General features: G+C 39.0%; 1 protein-coding gene across 4 annotated transcripts in view; it reads left to right on the forward strand.

Moving 5' to 3' along the window:
• Nucleotides 1-21,568, forward strand: part of DACH2 (dachshund family transcription factor 2) — a 544,577-nt gene that overhangs the window by 451,273 nt on the left and 71,736 nt on the right. For 2 of the 4 annotated variants that reach the window (XM_050965047.1, XM_050965048.1), the window contains 2 exons: nt 10,303-10,438; nt 12,074-12,154. In XM_050965047.1, coding sequence (XP_050821004.1) covers nt 10,303-10,438; nt 12,074-12,154 — 217 coding nt within the window. The remainder of the gene's footprint in view (nt 1-10,302; nt 10,439-12,073; nt 12,155-21,568) is intronic. The other 2 variants (XM_050965050.1, XM_050965049.1) reach the window with 1 other exon arrangement.

Below are 21,568 nucleotides of genomic sequence, written 5' to 3' on the forward strand. Positions count from 1 at the left end.
AATACTTTTTTCCTTCTGAATTTTATGGCGTAGTTCTACACCAAGGCTATAAGTACTTTTCAGTAAGGTTTTTATTATACAATGGATCCATAATATGCAAATACATAAGACTATTAATATGCATTCACAGCATACAGTACACATAGAGGAGTTGTTAACGTTTATGCTGAGAATACATATTAAATAGAATGCTCAAAATATGGCTAAATCTTTTCATGTCCATTAAAATGATATTGGGTGCAAGGGGAGCTGAGCCTTCACAGTATATAAATGGATGCCAAGTGCCACTCATTGACTGCCACAACACAGTGAGCATACAACTCGATGTCTGTGTTAAAGATTTCCAAACCTTACTGATAACAGATTTTGAACCTTTTACCCAGACCAGGGTCTTCATCCTAATCATTCCCATGGGTGAAATCAGGCCTGCAGGGTTGCAGGGTGCCCTCCACCTATATCCAGCAATGAGGTCTGGATGCTCCAGTGGTGTCGCCAAATCAGAATAGGCCTTCAGCCCCCCAGTTTATACAACCCAAGCTCAGATAGGCTACAAAAATTAACTGTAAGGATCCAGTTCTTTTCTGCACCAAGATCCACTGAGCACAGGAGAACTAGGAAGAAGCCCATCAGGGAGCCAGTTGTAGCTTCCTGTTTGTCAAGCTCCAGCTACTCCACTGCTAGCCCTGCTGTAAGTTAAAGCAACCTTGGGCCCTAACTAACTCCAGCTCGCTACGGTCTCAGAGCAACATACTCAAACTGTGACTTTGGCAGAGCAGAATCGTGGCCTGCAGACCCCTGACATATACTTTACACTAGGGTAGATGTGGGATCTAGCTCCTCTGGATTGACATCAGTCGAGCCACAATTCTCAGTGGGCAGCTGCAGCCAGATTCTGGCTCCTCTGCTTATGCAGCACAAAGAAGCCAGAACAGGGGGAGGAAATCTGGTCCTAAATTCTGTATAGATATCATCATAGAAACTGTTTTTCCTCCTACCTCACTAGGTAAACTAGGAGCCTGCTTATCCAGAAATTGCTTAATGGCTTTTATGGCCAGAAGGGTACTGTGATCATGTAATTGAAGACTGTATCATAATGCATGTACACAAAGTGGCAGAATGAAGATTGCTTTTGATTGCTTTACTTTACAACCTTCATAATGTTCTTTTCATGTAGGGGTTTTAATGTAATTTCCTATGTTTTAAAAAACTTAAATATTGACAAAACAAAAATGCCATCATCTGGAATCATATTGACCCCACATCAGTAGAGCTGGGATCTTTAAATCCTCAGCACAGTCCTATGTTGTTTCAGCCAACACAGTAACTGGTGGCAGTAGAAATCTGGTGTCTTATATGTGGACCTGCAACTAGAGCAGGGTGGAGACACAAAAACCAGTGGGTTTTACTGTTGTTTACAAGACAGCAAAAGAATGTTTTGACTCAGGAGTAATTGGTTCAATTCCAATTTCTGTAGGGGAGTGTGTTCTAGTGATTAAAGACCATTCTGCTCTGCCCTAACCTCTCCCTATTTCCTTCTGCCCCATCCAACCTCTCCTCCGTTCCTGCCCCTCTCCCCTCTTCTGCTACCATCCTTCTCCTGCCCCTATCCTCTCTCCTACCCATCCAACTCCTGTCCCTTTCTTCCCCTGCTCCTGTTCCTTTCCCCTTCCCCTCCTCCCCTACCGATTGCTTTAACCCACCCTCCCTGTTTGCTGATGGTCGAGGATTGTAGAGACTCAAGACTACTGTGTTCAAGACCAGGTACTGGAAGGGGGTGTGGTCCAGTGATTATAGATCCTTCTGCCTCTGTGTCAATACACACAGAGACAATATTGCTTCTCAGCAAAACTGTTGTAAGAATTTTTTAACATGGGCAAACATCATATTTTCCCTAATCTCATTCTCAGAAATGGCTCAACTATTTTAGCTGAAATTCTCTCCCACCCTCTCACCTCCCTAACCTAACTTATTTGCTCATTCATCCTCGGGCGGACACTCGGCATGGAGAATTTAACTCAAAGCAGTTGTAAAGGATGTATGACATAAATTTGAAATTCCCTAATGAGCAAAAAGATGGGATACTGAGCAATCCTTACTGGGTGGTGCTGTTTTCTGTGTGCTATATAACTCTTATAACAGTATTTATCTGATAGAGAGAAAAAAATCTCCCAACCTCATTATTCTCAAAACCAGTTTCCCAAAATACAAAAACACAGATATATTTTAAGGTTTAATACATGTTTACTTTTTCCTCTCTGTGCCCGTCCAACATTTTGAAATACTTTCAGAATAAAGTTCAACTTTTTAAATCTAAATTTATAAAAATTATAACTTTAATCACATTTATTTTTTTACTTTTCCATCTTATAGAATTAATTCATTGTTGCCAACTTCTAGATGAAATGATTGCTGGAATGTCAGGGAAAGATCATACAACAGATAAAGTAATTTGAGATAACTATTTTTGTGGCTAATTTGAACAGCTGAGTCCATTGCAAGAAAGCAGAGAATGTGCAGGCATATATCTTTTTATCCTTTGCCATGCAGGTACTGCAATGTTTGGACATACTCAGGTGTCTATAATCTTATTTAGCCTCATTTCATTTAAACTATTATTTTATCTCTCATACGCCTTTTCCCAACATCAAGTATGTATTGTTTATTAACATTGGGAACTGCATGTTTCCACCATAAAGGGGAACCCATGAATGCTTGTGTTGATTCTGAAGGTGGAAAAGACATTATAAGTTGAAAACACAACTGCTTTTTCCCCCCCAGTTAGCATGGTAATATTGTTAGGCCAAACACATAGCCTTTAGTTCTGGCTCAGATCCTTTAAGCATTGGCTCAGCCATTAGCATTTGAAGTTACTAGCTAATATAGTTATTACATAACTATAATATAGCAGTAACATCATTAGGCCTGGGAGTGTCCTTTCTTCATTCAGTTATAGCACTGGACATGGTAGAATTCAAAGGACAAGGATATGTATGATGATTCACCTGCACAACAGCCAGTCCATTATTACTCAGTTTTACACCTTTGCATATTGACAATACTGATAAACAAATTTAATGGCAACTTTGTAATACACAGGTGAAAGTTGCCATAGTTTTCCCTCTGATTACTAATTTAAGAAACACCAAAGTGGGAAGCTCTTGTTTGGCTGTTTACCAATACCATCTGATTAGCTGTGTGTTTTGGATTTTTTTTTTTTTTGGCTGAGCAGCTGGCATTAATGAATTGATAGGAAATAGTCACAAGACGGTGGAATTAGCAAGTGAACATCTGGTATTAAAAATTAGTAAACACAGAAGAGGGTTTTTTTTTTGTGATTTCTTAAATCCAGTAGGAAAATAAATACTAGTTGACTACTACTGAAATGTTTGGTGCACACAATTAAAAATATGACTGCACTGTACATGGAATAAGTATATTGTATGTGAGTTCATTTCAGATAAGAGTTGGAGCAGAAGATAGTCGGATCCAGCTGACTCTTTGGCAGTCATCCAGCCACATCTCAGTCATTCTTTTTGCTTATTTAAAATATGATCCCCAGTTCTTGTATGAATTGCACTCCTCACAACTCTAGCTCTGGAGACCTGGGGAGATACTGAGTCTGCCGATCTCTTTGCCTATTCCCCTCACCCATATCAAGGTCTTCCGAGTTTTGAGCCTGGTGTCTACTTACCCAAGGAACACAAGTCCAGAGGTTTCTCCTGAGATGATATCTCTCTGAGGGATTGATGTGCGGTCCAGCTGTACATTGATCTGACATGATTTCTGCTTTAGACTGAGCCAGAATTATTATCTGTGTTGTAAACATGGAAATGCACGTTATGCTTTACCTCCATCTATAGTGCGTTAGTTTAGGACCATAAACTTTAGAACAAGTATTAAACATTTTTCATAGAAACTAAAATAATCAAAATGCTAAATTAAGGTCCAACTGGAAAAAAATATGAATCTTGATATTAGCTGCAAAGAATCCTGTGGCACCTTATAGACTAACAGACGTTTTGGAGCATGAGCTTTCGTGGGTGAATACTCACTTCGTCGGATGAATGTTCACCCACGAAAGCTCATGCTCCAAAACGTCCGTTAGTCTATAAGGTGCCACAGGACTCTTTGCTGCTTTTACAGATCCAAACTAACACGGCTACCCCTTTGATACCTGATATTAGCTGTTATCAAATGATAACAATTATATTATTTGGTAACTAAAACAGTAGTGTTTATATATTTCCTATTTTAATTTTGGATGAAATTCAGCCAGGAATGTAAAGGCAATGTTAGGCCTTCAAAGTAGAAAAACTGTCAGATCTGTACAAGAGGTGGGTAGCTATTGAGCATCCAAGCTGACTCTCCAGCCCCACCCCTTCATATCTCTGCATTGTGTATACTGCTTCTGAAGAGACATTTGAGGGTGGGGAAGTGGTTGCAGGATTTGTTGCCCCTATTTCAGTCCTGATGCTATTATAGCAGCCACAGAATGAGCTTCTGAGCTGTCCTATGTCCTGTATATGGGTTCTGCAACTTCACCCTCTATGTGGTTTGACACACAAAGCCCATTTACTTGGTGATTGTGGATGTTTGGGGTGAATTTATCCTGAACTGTTTTGAGAGTCTGAATGATGGTTAAGCTGGCCTTGAGGAAGGCAAATATAATGCTGTAGAAACTCTGATTGGGGCTAGTGCACAAATAAGTAAAAAGGTTATTCTTCAAGGACCTACGAATTATGATTCTTCCAATAAGTTCAGCAGCTCCAAGTTTATTTTCAGATTAGTGGCAAATATTTATCTGGAACTTAAAACCAACAACAGCCCACCACAGTTTTCCCTGCCCCCATTTTCATTAGCAAAGTCTGTTAAGTTCCAAGCTGTCTTGCCATTATAGAACCCTGTAGAATACGGAAGGAGCACATCAATTAAATATGAAATATCAAGACAAATGTATGAATAAAATATCCAGCATTCAGACAAATGTCCAAAACCTGCTTGTCAGCAGTGAAATGCCATTAAATCCTTTAGGAGCTCATTAATAGATTAACATTTGGAAGAGTAATTACAGCTACATTTTAACTGAAAATAAATAAAAATAAAAAGGTAAATCCAACAGCATAGCTCTTCTAAAGTTCTTGACATATAAAATATTAGCAATAAGGAATTAAAGTTAAGGTGTTATGTCAAAAATTGGTAAGTCGTTCATATGTACTTCTAATACAATTATTGTGGATGTAACTGTTATATTAGTGCTTCATATTTCTTGTATGGAATAGCACCTCACAAGGGATGCAAAAAAGATACTGAGGTGAAAGCAAGGATGTCCCTGAAAATTGGAAGAGCTGATGACTTTAGTGCCATTAACCTAAATCATAACTAAAAGTAACTATGTCAAGCTTAGTAGCTACATTTTCTGAGCCAAAGCACGACGCTGTCCTTTAGTAAGACAGAAATATATCGTCCTTCAAAAGGATTTAATACTGCAAAAGTCTTTTTTGAGAATTTATGGTACAGCTCTGTTAAGAGAAGAGAAAGATAAGATATATAAAGTAGGTATTGCAGATAGATAAATAGATGAGATCTTCAGACATGTTTTAATTCTTTCATCAGATTTCCAAATCTGTAAATTATCTCTCTAATTCAGTACATTATAATCTGGTTTATGAATTTTGCAAAATATGAAAACAAGTTGAACTTAGGAAATATGGCATTACTTTAGAAGTAATGTTCTTCTGATACTATAAATATAACAACTGCAGAAGCAGGCTGGACTGCAGCCTGTAGTGGAACTACGGCTATTTTTAATAGAAAAAAATAAAATAAATGACAGTGAAATTCATAAATGACATAAAATGAAGTCATAATTGTGAAAAAAATATTAAGATTTTAGATTTGCAATTTTCCCATTTAAATTCCCTCTTTGATTTGTTACAAATACTGTTAACCCTGTGTTTAGAAAATAGTGAGGACATTATCAGTTGTGTTCTCATTTGTAATAAAATAGATTAACTTGCTGTGAAATTTTAACTAGGCTGAGACACAACAGTAGCTGCCTAATGAACCAGAGCACATTGCTGTTAAGTAGCTAAATAGATGCATACTGATTACAGGACTGAAAAATGGATCTGTTTACTTGCAAAGAAGAAACTGTTCATAGTGCTATTCATTATGGTAGGAGAAACTCATACATTTCCAAACAAACACTTAGAAATAGATCATTTTTCAGTCAATATCTAGGCTCAGGTGATAATATTCTATTCTCATTTATGGTATATATGATGTGGAAAAAATTCCAGCTCTTCTGTTGTCTACAGAGAAAACTGTATCTTCCCAGTATATGTTAATTCTACTAGGCAGTAAGATGTTAGATGACATAATCAACAAATTCTTTCATAAAATGAATCACTGTGTAATTAAGCATGACATTATTATTCGACACATTTATTTCTATCTGAACATTGTAAATTCAACATAGTATGAGTTTTAAGGCAGATTATTTTAAATAGATCGCTTTATAGTGGGAGACAACATAGGCGCTGCAACCTTCATGAAGCAGGGTGGGGGCTCTTTGTCCCACTAGCTGGAAGAAAAGTGGCACTGCCCTTTATGGGCTTCCTTACAACAGGTGGAGAGAAGGGGGAAAGCTTACAGGGAAGGGCAGGAAACAGTTGGGGAAAGTCAGGAGAAGGTCACTGCACTGTCCTTCCTGCTGGCCAGAAGCAGGGGCATGGTATTTATATGCCATGCAGCCCTAGGGACGCCCTCTTTTATTTGTATCGGGCTGACAGCTCTCACTCACCCACCCACCCATGAACAAAAGGACCAAGTTCCCTCCTAACCCACTGGGGGAATTACACTAGTTGCCCTTTTTGTTGGGGGTTGGGAATGAGTTTTCCCCTAGTCCTAGATTGGGTATTTTTTTCCACCTTCCCCACAGGATCTGTGGGACTGTGTGGTGTGGAGTAGGAGGTTAGATTATATTGTTGCAATTTAATGTGCAAAATTTGTGGCAGATGTCCAGTGGAGGTACTCATTATGGAAGGGATACAGTTATCGGATGAAATGGATTGCAAAAGAATGTAAAGGAATCCATCCCATACTAAAGCAGTAAAGGAAGTTTCAGGCTCCTACATCTTCTACAGTGGGGATCCAACCCCTCTCCTTTTCCTAGTCCCTTTTAAAGGATTTGAGGAAGGGGAGTTGGGGCTCTTATACATGGAACAGCGGATAACTGACCTGGTTTGGGATTATTTGAAATGATTAAGGAAAGGATGATGGCCAGACAATGAGAAAATGCAGTTATCAGAGAGAGCTGGAATCCTCTGTTTTTCCAAATCATCAACTTCTGAATTACTCAAATAATTTTCATTTAAGGATGGTATATACTGCTATATATGTGATTTCTGAGTGTTAATGTCTAATAATTTGGTTAGTTCAGATCTTTTCTGTAGAGCAGTTGGCAAACTCTTTCCTTGGCTGTTCACATGCTTGTTATAGGTACATTACGTATTTTTGTGGCAAATTATCATTTGAACATTCTGAGTTGAAACAACGGTAGAGATCCTTTTAGATACACAAGACTGTGACTAATGTCAAGTAGGCCATGACAAATAAAAGAAAGCAATTTAAGATAAAGTCACAATTTTGTTTACCTGGGTCCCAATTCTGAAGCTGCTACTTGATCAAATTTAATAGAAGGTCCATGCACAGAGAACCAACGAGATCAGGCCTGTATGTGTACAATTTATTGATTAGTAAAGCTACCTCTAGGGGAGTGGATGGAAGCCTTCTAATGTGACACAATAGAGGGAATTTCAAGACAGGAAGCCAGGGCATAAAGGCTCCTCAGCAGCCACTAATTCCCAATTCCTTTGCAGGGCATTTCAGAGCATAGAGGGGGAAAGCCAATGGGCCAATAGCTTTCACATTGTACTAATTTGCTGTAAGATTTGGAATGGTTGGATATTACTTGCTGAAAACAGTTGATTTTTTTCAAAACTTAAAGTTACTGAGGTTTGACATCTCTATAATAGATTCATATCTATTAAAACTTAATAAACATCTTATATTAGCATACCAAGACTACTGCAATTAAAAGTCTCTCCTTAGGTTTTATTAGTTATTATATGTTCATTAAATAACAGATAATTAGTGAAAACATATCCATTGAGAATTAACAGCTATGTAATAGATATGCATCTGTTACATGATTCTGAAGCTCAGTTGTTATTTAATGTATAATAACTATCCTATTAAAAAGACATTCAAGGCTACATTTTCAGTGTAGTGTGACTGGAATAGACAAACACCACCCATTATTGTTAAGAGGAGATGCTCCTTAATTCCCTGTGCATCGTGCTACAATGTATCGCTAAATATAAAGTTGAGTGTATTTTGGAGATGTGATTTTAATGGGTAACAGAATATTTTTAACACACTAACCAGACTGCCACTGGTATTAAGGAGTTACAGCAATAGATAATGAACATAAACTATTAAGTTAATCATTAGCAATGGAGAGACTTTTAGAATCTACAGATCTGCTTCTAAAGACATTTTATTGATTTGTCATGTTCTCTACCCCAACCTCGGGGGGGAGGGAAGGGGGGGGGGGAATTCAGTCACTGTTGAGCTTCTTAGCACATGGTCAGAAGGGGCCAGATCACACCATTTCACTGAAATATCTTTGGGAATGGACCAGAAAGGGTGGAAAGCTGAAAAGTTATCCTCAGAGCTTCCCCAGATTCTACTGTGGGGTGGTGGGGAATTTCTCCTTCTCGCAGAAGAGGCAAAGAACTCAGCTTCCAGAACACATGGATATCGGGGAGCTGCCAGAGGCCAGGACTGTCCACAAATTCAGGAGCTCCGTAATCCTATCCACCTTCTTCATAGCATGGCTCCATTGCAACCATATTGCCAGGGACTTTCCCTTCAGTACTACCTCTGAAGTGTTATAGGCAGTCTACCTCATGGAAGGAGCCAAAGAGAAAAAGGTCCTGAAAAAGTAGAGTCTCCGCCTGTAATATGTGCTTTTTAGTGGATTTTCACTGGTTGTAGGATATGGGAGTAGGTGGGAGGGGACAACTGATGAAAATGTGTGTTACAGCTATAACTGTGAAAGCTCTAGGAAAATAATAATGCATACAATGTTGTTATTACAGGTGGACAAAGCGGGAGAATTTCATTATGGGTAAAATTTAGGAAAATTTTGCCATTTTTTGTTTTATTCCTTTTTCTCTACCCAAAGTATCAGGTATAGTTGAACTGGGGGCCACATTTTAGAAGTTTTGTGTGCAAACATGTACATGCATATGTTAGGTTGTGAAGCACATTCTTATATTTACTTCTAAAAAATGTTAATGCAGAGTTAACATTGCCTAGAGCTGGCAAATCCTCTGATCTATTAAACTTAAACCTCTGAAACATCAGAATGTGCAGTGTTAAATTAGTCTTATCATAACTCTTTATTTTCAGGACAATCTCCAGATATATGTGAATTTTAGAGCCCTTTGAAAATTAAAAGCAGGTCTTTGCAGGGGAGGCGGGTTATTTTGGGAACCCTTTGGCTAGGTGACAACAAATTTGCATCAGAAAGTCAACCCCAAATCCTGATGTGGCACACCAATATTCAAGGCAATTTGATTCTTCCTGTGAGTTTTAGAGCACATTTTTAGAGTTTTAGAGAAATTTTGTCTTTACACTGAAACGTTGTGCACTTTTGCATGCATGACTTTGGAAATCTGGCTGATACAGCTTTACTGGGGACTAATGAAAGTTATTCAGGCAGACCAATGATTGTTTTTATGAATTTGCAATTGTTTAGTATTAGTATTTATATGAATCTGAAATTGCCAATTTAATCTGAATTTTGGTAATGTACTGAGGAGGAATATGCATTTTTGTATTAATATGGATGAAAATGTAACAAAATAAAAAGTACTCCAAGTAATTGAATAGCTTAAAAAAAAGTGAGCAAGCCACACAGAAGCTGCTATGTCATGCCGATAAGGTTGTCATACCTATGTGGTTACATGGTGTCCAGATATTATATGTATGCAAGACTGTACTGGGTCTTTGAATATAAGTTCAAAAGGAGCTGAATTAATTTACCTTCAAAAGGAGATTTTCTATTTTAAATATCTTTTATTGGACTAACTCCTGTTGATGAGAGAGACAAGCTCTCCAATAAAAGATATTTCCTCACCCACCTTGTCTCTCTAATATTCTAATATGCGTACATAAAGTAGATGAAACCAAACTGCCCAGTTTAACAGCCATTATTTTGGTTTTTGTTTTAAGGAGAGGATTCAAGACAGCCCTTCTCCTGCTCCATCCCTGGAAGATAGTCAGAGGCCTGGGAGTCATGCTTCTTCACATCAGAGCAGTAGTGTGTCCAGCTCTCCATCCCAACTTGACAACACCTCAGATAGAATTGGTTGGTACTTTATTATTCCCAGCCTTCCTTCACTAAGACAACTATTCTGTGGATTTGAGAAGTGTGCTGTGAAAAATACTTCACTAAAGGAAAATTGATAGTGTTAGTTTTAAAATTGACTCTGTGAAGCAGTCATTTATCATTCAGAAAATTAGAGAGGCATTAGAACGCAGGATATAAAGCTGCCTGTTCTTCTCATACTTGCTCATTACTGCAGAAAGCCTGACCAATCACATGACTACATGTCATGCACACATCAACTCAATGTCAAAGTATTTTGCCCCTACTATGATATAACATACACGTCTCATGGCATCCTTCTAAATGTACATTTGTACTCAGCAAATGATATCATGACTATAATAAAGGAACCCCCCCCCACACTTTTTTCCATTGTCATTAAGATTTTTTTATTTTCACCGTAGGCATCAGGATCTGTGCATTATTTAGATGAAGGATGGCCTTGTAGGTGAAACACAGTTCTGGAAAACATAAGATCAGGCTCTCCCACAGACAGCTGTTTGACCTTGGGCAAATCACTGAATCCCTGTGCATGTCAGTTTCCTTATTTGCAAAATAGGATAATATTTCCTCATTTTACATATTATTGACAATTAATTCATGTTTGTAAAGCTCTCCAGTGAAGGTGATGTCTCTTCATCTGTTTGTACAGCACCCAGCACAATGAGGCCTTGATCCAGACTGTGGCCTTTTGATGCCATTGTTATATAAATGATTATTAATAATAATACACTTGGCGATCCTCTGTGGTCCAACAGTGTTAGGTATTATTAACTACGGTATTGTTGCCAAATATAAACAACTTTGAGGCAACACCTAAATTTATGCTGAACCAAAATATTTTTCTATGTCTAATAGTGATGTTTGCCCATACTGTGCTGGTTTTAGAAGGATATATAAATATTTTTTGACTTTTTCTGTTTCCAGTTAAACACTGTCTAAAGAATTAACATAAAGGTCTTAGCAATTCTCCTGATCTGGAGTGATTTCAAATTCTATAATCAGTTAATTGTGGAGAAGGTAATGTTTTAATCAAATAAAAACAAAGAAAGTAAGCATCCTGAAATCATAAACTTAACATGTCTCACTGATTTTCCAGGTGGTAAGTAAAGAATTGCTCTCTCAACATCAAAAAGGATTGTCTTTTAGTTGTCATCCATCAATTTGGTTTGCTAACCGTCTATCTGTCTGTATTTCTTTCTTAAGCTAGCTGCATTATAGATAATTACTGATTCTTTAAATCCTCTCGTCTATTAAACATGTTTTTTCCCCAAAATGATTTCTGTGAAGCACTTTTGTAATTAGTTAATTTGAGCATTTTATAGGAAATTGCACTCATCCCAGTGGTAATTTTTCTTCTGTTCTGGTGTCTTTGTGTAATCAACTTAAGCAAATTTGCTTTTGCTGTTTATGTTAATACTTTGCTGTAAATGTTGAAAATTTTGAATTTAGTAGATGACAAAAAATGGCCCACCACTTAAGAACTCGCTATATAAGAATGCAAAATTGCCAGAATATTGGCAGAAAAAAAATGTCATTTAATATTTTCATTCTCTATTTTGGCAATTTTTTCCACTGGCAGTGTTACAGAGCTGTGAATTCTGATTTTTTTAGCTATGCTGACCAACACCAGAGAAGGAGAACTCATTGATCAAGATACTGGGACCAATCTAAAAAAACTCCAGAAGGAGAAAGGTAGATTCGTTTATTGTTTTTTATACTGCATGTGCAAGGAAATTAATAGTGCACTTTACCTGCATTGCCCACATTCTATATATCCAGTGGCATAACATGTTATATTTATAGAGCTGAACATATAATTTGCAATGAATAAGGTATCCAATGAATTTAACCGTTTTTCTGCTTAGGAAGTATAAACAATAAGATCTGTATTTCTTTGTATTTTTTCATTCTTGGAGAAATATTTGGCAGATCTTTTAAATTTTATTAATTGATTATGAATAATTCTCTACAAATATTTGGTTAGCTCCTTGGTACTGTTTCTTTTCCTTTACAGGGTGAGTGTGGAAGCACCTTCAGTGTTAATATTTGTGCATATTAATTTAATTTCTGTGAATGCTTTTTAGGCAGTATGTTTGTTTTCTGCTAAAAGTCATAACAGTCAACTCAGTTGCTCAAGTTGGGGGCGACATTGTTGGCAAATGTTAACTAGGTCCCCCTGCTGCTAATGTCAACAAAGAGTTGAGGCTTCTGCAGTTTTCAGTCTTATGCAGGGACCTGTGGGCTGCTTCTGGGAGCAGTGCTGGGTCAGGGCAGGCAGGGAGAAGAGGTTCTTTAGACCTCTGACCTCTTCTACCCTGGGGGAGAGAATGCATGTTCTTACCTTAATGATCTATGTCTCTAGTGGTCACTGCCCTTTCTTCCTCCTCACGCATTTTCTGATGTTTCTCTAGTCATTGCAGTTGTTCCTTAAGGAACCCAATGATGGGCCCTATTGAGTTCATTTGAGAACTTGTCATGAGTTCATGGAATACCTTGAGTTCATATGCCCCCTGGGCCCTTATGCTTAAGTCCTTCACTGTTGTTTCCCCTAACAGTTTGCATTTGTGTAAGCAGTGTTGAACAAACCAACACCAGTAGCTAAATAGTACTTTCACCAGGGGTTCTCAGCCTTTTTAACTCCAGGGCCCAGCAGGACAGGAGGGACTCAGGGCTCCGGGTGGGGGTGGGAGGGTAGCAACCCTTGGTGGGGTGCGGTAGTAACCCTTGGGCATAGATGTTGTTTGACTTCTATTTTGGGTGGGCCAATGGGGCTCAAGCCAGCTCCGCATGGCGAGGTCCGGGGAGGGAGCGCCACTCCACCCCCTGACACCTCAGCAGGCCACCCAGCCCTCCTGGGTTGTGGGGGAGGGGACGCAACCAAAACTTATAACTCTAAGTTGGGGGGCTCACCTCAAAAAGTTTGAAAACAGCTTAGAGTGCTGGGGTAGCTAGAGGCAGTGTGTGGGCAGGGAAGTAGCTCAGGGTGCAGGGAGGGGTAAGTAGGGACTGTGTGTGGGCAGGGAGTAACAAGGGGTGCAGGGAGGGGTAGCGAGGGGCTGTGTGGGCAGGGGTAGCTCAGGGTGCAAGGAGGGAATAGTTAGGGGCTGTGTGCAGGAAGGGGAGTAGCTCTGGGTGCAGAGAGAAGAGTAGCTAGGGGCTGTATGCTGGGAGGACTCCCCATGGTCCCTGTTCCCTGTGGGATCTGCCAGACACAGAGCCGGGTCCCATGCCCAGGTGGCTCTTACTGTCTGCGTGAGCAAAGGGGGCTTGTGAGCTGAGGAGCAGCTTCAACCCGTTGCAGTAGCAGGAGACGAGGGAACGCACTGCCCCCTGTTGAGAACTGCTGCACTACACCTTCCTTCTTAAAATAACACACTGCCTTTACTTCAAAAAGAACAGGAGTACTTGTGGCACCTTAGAGACTAACACATTTATTTGAGCGTAAGCTTTCGTGGGCTACAGTCCACTTCATCGGATGCATAGACTGGAACATATAGTGAGGAGATATATATACATACAGAGAACATGAAAAGGTGGGAGTTCCCCTACCAACTCTAAGAAGTGGGCTTTAGCACATGAAAGCTTATGCTCAAATAAATTTGTTAGTCTCCAAGGTGCCACAAGTACTCCTGTTCTTTTTGCGGATACAGACTAACACGACTGCGAGTCTGAAACCTGCCTTTACTTCAGTAATTACGTAGATGAGTATTTTAGTCTGAACCTGGAAGTGTGGTCGATTTTAATTTTGTTGAAGCATGCATGGTTTCTTGCCACATGTTTAGTCATTTTTTTCAGTGAAACAATGCAATATGCCCTATGAGGCTCCAACATGCAAATCATATATTTGACTGATGGCTGTTGTCTGTCACTCAAGGCAGAGCACATCCTGTATAGTTTAATAAACTACAAAAAAGTCAACCCCAAATCCCATATAAAATTCATTCTAAGAACTTAAACTCAAATCCAGGCTTTCTGTAGTCATTTAATATCCCTTGTAACTTTTTGCATGAACAGGGGTATGAACACTAATGTCCTAGCCAACTTCCCATGAAGTTTCAATTTATATAGTAATCTTCATTTCTTGTCCTACATTTTTATGTAATGTTGCTTTATTTCATCCACTAAGTGCCACATATATACACATGTATCATATACAAGTGCTTGAAGGATGTTTAGGATGAAATTGCTGTTTAGAGATTGGTGCAAACACAAATTCCAGATCACGAATGTCTACCCAACTCATTCAAAAATCTTGACTCAGGCCCTCCCCAAAATTCCTGAGTTTAGCTCAAAAATTATAACATTTTTTTAAAAAGGGGTGAGAGGTCATTTTTATTGCCTTTTCATTTATGGTGCACTTGGATCATATTTTCAACCTTTTCTCTGAAACCGTGAGGTACAGAAATGTCTTTTAAAAAAGGTTAAAACCCTCCGGTAATCCCATGACTCCAGGAGCTGGGACTTTATGAAAAATACTAAATATCATGTGATTCAGGATAAAATTATGAATGTTGGCAATACTGTATATCCAAATAATTCCAAACTTAATTCACATCTAGCATTGCGATTGGCCTCCATGTTTATTTTACAGCTCCTGGTGAAATCTCCATTGAGTGGAGGTTTCTATCTTACTTTAGCTATAGTGATCCACGATCCATGATGATTGGCTTTTGAAAGCTTCTAAACATTCTAGCCTGGGCCTTTCTCTTGTGCTATGTAAATGTCATAATATTATTCCTCACTTAGAGTATCTCATCCTTAACACGAACTTTATTCCCAAAGGTTAGGTTCTTGCACACAGACAGCACATTGCCACATAACATGAAAAATGAACTGCAGAATTTGTGCATCTGCAAATTAGCTGATTTTAGAAGTTACACAGTAATTTGTAGCAACGTATTTGAGAGCAGCATCTCACACCTCTCTATGAGATCATAGTTTTAGCACATATGGGTGTGGCAGTAATAGAAGAGGTGATATATGTTGAACTGCTCAGTAAATACTACAGATATCATTTGTATAAACAGTGAGCTTCATTTTTCAAACACTGCCACTGCCTTTAGCAAGGCAAAATATATTTACCAGTGAAAAGGTTAGGAAGGAATGTAGTTAAATAAAAGTATCAACATTTATTAAGTATGACAAGTAAGCACTTTTTACAACCGTGGCAAACATATGTTTTCACATCTGTTTTGAGTAATATCATCATGATTTAAAAATGATTTATAGCTGTACATGCCATAAAATGCCAGCTTTGCTGTAACTTGGAAATTTTCAGACAATGAAGAAATTATTATTGAAGACATGTATAGAACATGGTTTTTTGTGACATACACCTTTTTATAACTTATACAAACTTGAGCATTCTGACACAATATGGGGAGTAACACAATGAAAATTAACTAACTAAAATTCAGCTGCTGGAGTTACTAATGTAAAATCTCAGCACAAGAAACAATAGGAGTTTATCCTAGTTGTTATCAATGACTGCTGTAATACACTTTAAAATAAGCAACTTGCAGGCATTTTCTTCTCCCATCATATAGAATGATGTCAGAAACAGACAAAACATATGCTTTAGTCAAAATAATTTTGATTGAGTTACTCTTGAAGAGAAAAATAGCTTTAAAATTCATGTAGCCCAGTTGTTATGGTATGGCAATCTGTATATGCAGATCTGTATAATATACATTACAGATTATCATTTTATGTTAATAACAATACCACAGAGGTGTCAGGACACCAGATGGCACAGAGGATTAGTGATAGATTACAGAGATTTTCACCTTCATGCTGGCAATTCACTTTTAGTAGGGTCAGTAGCAAGTAATAAAACTGCGGCTGCTGGCATATAGTTCCTGATTCTTCAGGGTATTTGAACACGTGCATAACTTTTAGCTTGCTAGAGGAGAAACAGCATAAATTCTCAATTATAGAGGGGCTTTTAATCCTCGAATTGAACAGTTCTGAAGTTCCGTTTGGTGGATGACTGTTGTGATTATACATACTAGCCAGTATATTACATGTGGCTGAAAACCATATGTAAGGGTTGTTTTGTAGTTTATTTGAAATTATTTAGTGGGCTCTTGCAAAGGAAACTAGCTGAGCTGGGCAAATTTCTCACAAATTTTTTCCACAAATATTTGCAGATATTAAAGTGAACTTTGAGCTTAAGTGGAGATGGTATCTTTTGTGTGGGACAGGTCAGTGCTCAACCCAGCTTCCCAAACTCTTCCCCAGAACCCTATCACTGAGAAGAATAGACAGGCCTGTAACTAGAGCTGATCCAGAGAACAGAAGGGTGTGCTGTCTGCCGGGTGCTAAGATACGGGATGTGGACCTTAGGCTGAAAAGGATCCTAACGGGAGCTGGGAAGAATCTGTTGATTGTCCTTCATTTGGGAACGAATGAGACAGCTAGATTCTCGCTGGAACGTATCAAGGGAGACTATGCCAGACTAGGGAAGACGCTTAAGGAAATCGAGGCTCAGGTGATCTTCGGTGGGATTCTGCCGGTTCCTAGAGAAGGGCAACAAAGATGTGACAAGATTATGGCGATCAACAGATGGCTCAGGCAGTGGTGCTATAAGGAGGGCTTTGGGATATATGGCCACTGGGAAGCATTTATGGACAGAAGACTGTTCTCTCGGGATGGACTTCACCTGAGTAAGGAGGGAAATAGACTTCTAGGATGGAGGCTCACCCAACTGATTAAGAGAGCTTTAAACTAGGAATTTGGGGGAGATGGTTGGGAGATGTCCAGGTAATCTCCACGCCAAAATTTAACCTTGAGAGGGAAGAAACCAAAGTAAGAGAGGATACAGCCCTGTACAGAAGAATTGACATAAGGAGGAAGGGTAGTGTAGATACCAGTCTAATAGGTGATGCTGGTGGTAGAATGTCTGTGCCTAACCAAGTAAAGAATGTCAGTGAAGCCAAATGGCAAAAATTAAGATGTCTGTACATTAATGCGAGGAGCCTAGGTAACAAAATGGAGGAACTAGAGCTACTGGTGCAAGAAGTGAAACTGGATATTATAGGGGTAACAGAAACATGGTAGAATAGTAGTCATGACTGGAGTACAGGTATTGAAGGCTATGTGCTGTTTAGGAAAGACAGAAATAAAGGCAAAGGTGGTGGAGTAGCATTGTATATCAATTATGAGGTTAACGGTAAAGAAATAAGAAGTGATGGAATGGATAAGACAGAGTCTATCTGGGCAAAAATCGCACTGGGAAAGAAAGCTACCAGAGCCTCCCCTGAGATAGTGCTTGGGGTGTGCTGCAGACTGCCGGGATCTGATTTAGATATGGCTAGAGACCTCTTTAATGTTTTTAATGAAGTAAACACTAATGGGAATTGTGTGATCATGGGAGACTTTAACTTCCCAGATATAGACTGTAGGACAAGTGCTAGTAAGAATAATAGGGCTCAGATTTTTCTGGATGTGATCGCAGATGGATTTCTTCACCAAGTAGTTGAAGAACCAACAAGAGGGGATGCCATTTTAGATTTGGTTTTGGTGAGTAGTGAGGACCACATAGAAGAAATGGTTGTAGGGGACAACCTTGGTTCGAGTGATCATGAGCTAATTCAGTTCAAACTAGATGGAAGGATAAACAAAAATAGATCTGGGACTAGGGTTTTTGACTTCTCAAGGGCTAACTTTAAAGAATTAAGGAAATTAGTTAGGGAAGTGGATTGGACTGAAGAATTTGTGGATCTAAAGGCGGAGGAGGCCATGAATTACTTTAAGTCGAAGCTGCAGAAAGTATCAGAAGCCTGCATCCCAAGAAAGGGGAAAAAAACCATAGGCAGGAGTTGTAGACCAAGCTGGATGAGCAAGCATCTCAGAGAGGTGATTAAGAAAAAGCAGAAAGCCCACAAGGAGTGGAAGATGGGCGGGATTAGCAAGGAAAGCTACCTTAGTGAGGTCAGAACATGTAGGGATAAAGTGAGAAAGGCTAAAAGCTATGTAGAGTTGGACCATGCAAAGGGAATTAAAACCAATAGTAAAAGGTTCTATGGCCATATAAATAAGAAGAAAACAAAGAAAGAAGAAGTGGGACCGCTAAACACTGAGGATGGAATGGAGGTTAAGGATAACCTAGGCATGGCCCAATATCTAAATAAATACTTTGCCTCAGTCTTTAATGAGGCTAATGAGGAGCTTAGGGATAATGGAAGGATGACAAAAGGGAATGAGGATATGGAGGTAGATATTACCACATCTGAGGTAGAAGCCAAACTTGAACAGCTTAATGGGACAAAATCAGAGGGCCAGATAATCTTCACCCAAGAATATTAAAGGAACTGGCACATGAAATTGCAAGCCCATTAGCAAGAATTTTTAATGAATCGGTAAACTCAGGGGTTGTACCGTACGACTGGAGAATTGCTAACATAGTTCCTATTTTTAAGAAAGGGGAAAAAAGTGATCCGAGTAACTATAGGCCTGTTAGTTTGACATCTGTAGTATGTAAGGTCTTGGAAAAAATTTTGAAGGAGAAAGTAGTTAAGGACATTGAGGTCAATGGTAATTGGGACAAATTACAACATGGTTTTACAAAAGGTAGATCGTGCCAAACCAACCTGATCTCCTTCTTTGAGAAAGTAACAGATTATTTAGACAAAGGAAATGCAGATGATCTAATTTACTTTGATTTCAGTAAGGCATTTGACACGGTTCCACATGGGGAATTATTAGTTAAATTGGAAAAGATTGGGATCAATATGAAAATTGAAAGGTGGATAGGAACTGGTTAAAGGGGAGACTACAGCAGGTCGTACTGAAGGGTGAACTGTCAGGCTGGAAGGAGGTTACTAGTGGAGTTTCTCAGGGATCAGTTTGGGGACCAATCTTATTTAACCTTTTTATTACTGACCTTGGCACAAAAAGCGGGACTGTGCTAATAAAGTTTGCGGATGACACAAAGCTGGGAGGTATTGCTAACACAGAGAAGGACCGGGATATCATACAGGAAGATCTGGATGACCTTGTAAACTGGAGTAATAGTAATAGGATGAAATTTAATAGTGAAAAGTGCAAAGTCATGCATTTAGGGATTAATAATAAGAATTTTAGTTATAAATTGGGAACACATCAGTTGGAAGTAACAGAGGAGGAGAAGGACCTTGGAGTATTGGTTGATCAGAGGATGACTATGAGCCGCCAATGTGATATGGCCATTAAAAAGCTAATGCAGTTTTAGGATGCATCAGGCGAGGTATTTCCAGCAAAGGTAAGGAGGTGTTAGTACCGTTATATAAGGCACTGGTGAGACCTCATCTGGAAGACTGTGTGCAGTTCTGGTCTCCCATGTTTAAGAAGGATGAATTCAAACTGCAACAAGTTCAGAGACGGGCTACTAGGATGATCCGAGGAATGGAAAACCTGTCCTATGAAAGGAGACTCAAAGAGCTTGGCTTGTTTAGCCTAACCAAAAGAAGGTTATGGGGGGATATGCTTGCTCTTTATAAATATATCAGAGGGATTAATATTAGGGAGGGAGAGGAATTATTTAAGCTTAGTACCAATGTGGACACAAGAACAAATGGGTATAAACTGGACACTAGGAAGTTTAGACTCGAAATTAGACGAAGGTTTCTAACCATTAGAGGAGTGAAGTTCTGGAACAGCCTTTCAAGGGGAGTAGTGGGGGCAAAGACATATCTGGCTTTAAGGCTAAGCTTGATAAGTTTATGGAAGGGATGGTACGATGGGATAGCCTAATTTTGGCAATTAATTTTGGCAATTGTTCTTTGATTATCAGCATGTAAGTATGCCCTGTGGTCTGTGATGGGATGGGATCTGAGTTACTGCAGAGAATTCTTTCCTGGGTGCTGGCTGGTGAGTCTTGCCCACATACTCAAGGTTTAGTTGATCGCCATATTTGGTGTTGGGAAGAAATTTTCCTCTGGGGCAGATTGGCAGAGGCCCTGGAGGTTTTTCACTTTCCTCTTCAGCGTGGGGCATGGGTCACTAGCTGGAGGATTCTCTGCAGCTTGAGGTCTTCAAACCACAATTTGAAGACTTCAACAACTCAGACATAGGTTAGGGGTTTGTTATAGAAGTGGATGGGTAGGATTCTGTGGCCTGCTTTGTGCAGGAGGTCAGACTAGATGATCATAATGGTCCCTTCTGACCTTGAAGTCTATGAGTCTATGAGATAATTAAATAAGCTAGACAAGAATAGTTGGCCATTACTTTTGCAACTAGGATCATGCGTGAGCCTGCAGTTGTTATGTGTGACTATCTGAAGAGAAAAATTAATTTAAACTTGAACCCAGGGTAAGTTTATTAAAAGCCAAAGCCTCCCTCTGCTCCTAATGAAGTCATTGGGGTACATTTAGGTCAATGATAAGCACTTTTTAAAAATCCCACCCAGATAATAAAGCCAAAAAATAAATCACGCAGTAGCCTATTTTTTCTAGCAAAGATTCCTGTGCTTTCCTAGAAAAGTTTTAAAATTGTATTTAGTACTGTAGTCTTGTTCCCTACCTTTGTCAAAACTGCTCCCTTACCCTGAGAGGTTTAAAGCCTCAGCTTTTTCCTGAATGAGTTAAACAGAAACAATACTGTATCTTTTGGCTGGTCACAACTAACCATCACAGCAAAAATTTGGAATATCAAGTATCAGATATTCTCAGTGAACTATTCACAACTGAACAACAAGAATAAGTTGTTGTATAAATGCGAATGGAATCGGGATAGTTTGACAAGCTCATGGTTATACTTGGAGCTGAAAAAAAACTACATTTGTTGAAAAACTTATTTGCTCTGAATTAGTTGCCCAGTTCTGGAAACTGCTCTCTAGCACTCTCTAGGCACTTAGACAAATCTGTGGGATATGTTCTGTTTTTTCTACAGAGAGTTTAGTCTCCAGAGCTGTGAATCTGGTACCTATTACTTTCGTTTTTCTTTTTCTTTTTTTTTGAAAAAAACTCTTCCCATATTATTCAAAGGGAAATGGGGATTTTGCATCTTTTCTGTCAGCTGAGGTATCTATACAAGTTCTACTGAAAGTGACAGAAATATTTACAGTTGACTGGAAGCTTGAGGCAACTGAAAAATTAGCTGTTTTGTTTAACACATTTCACTAGATGA

Source organism: Gopherus flavomarginatus, chromosome 8, assembly GCF_025201925.1.
Source record: "Gopherus flavomarginatus isolate rGopFla2 chromosome 8, rGopFla2.mat.asm, whole genome shotgun sequence".
Lineage (NCBI taxonomy): Eukaryota > Metazoa > Chordata > Testudines > Testudinidae > Gopherus > Gopherus flavomarginatus.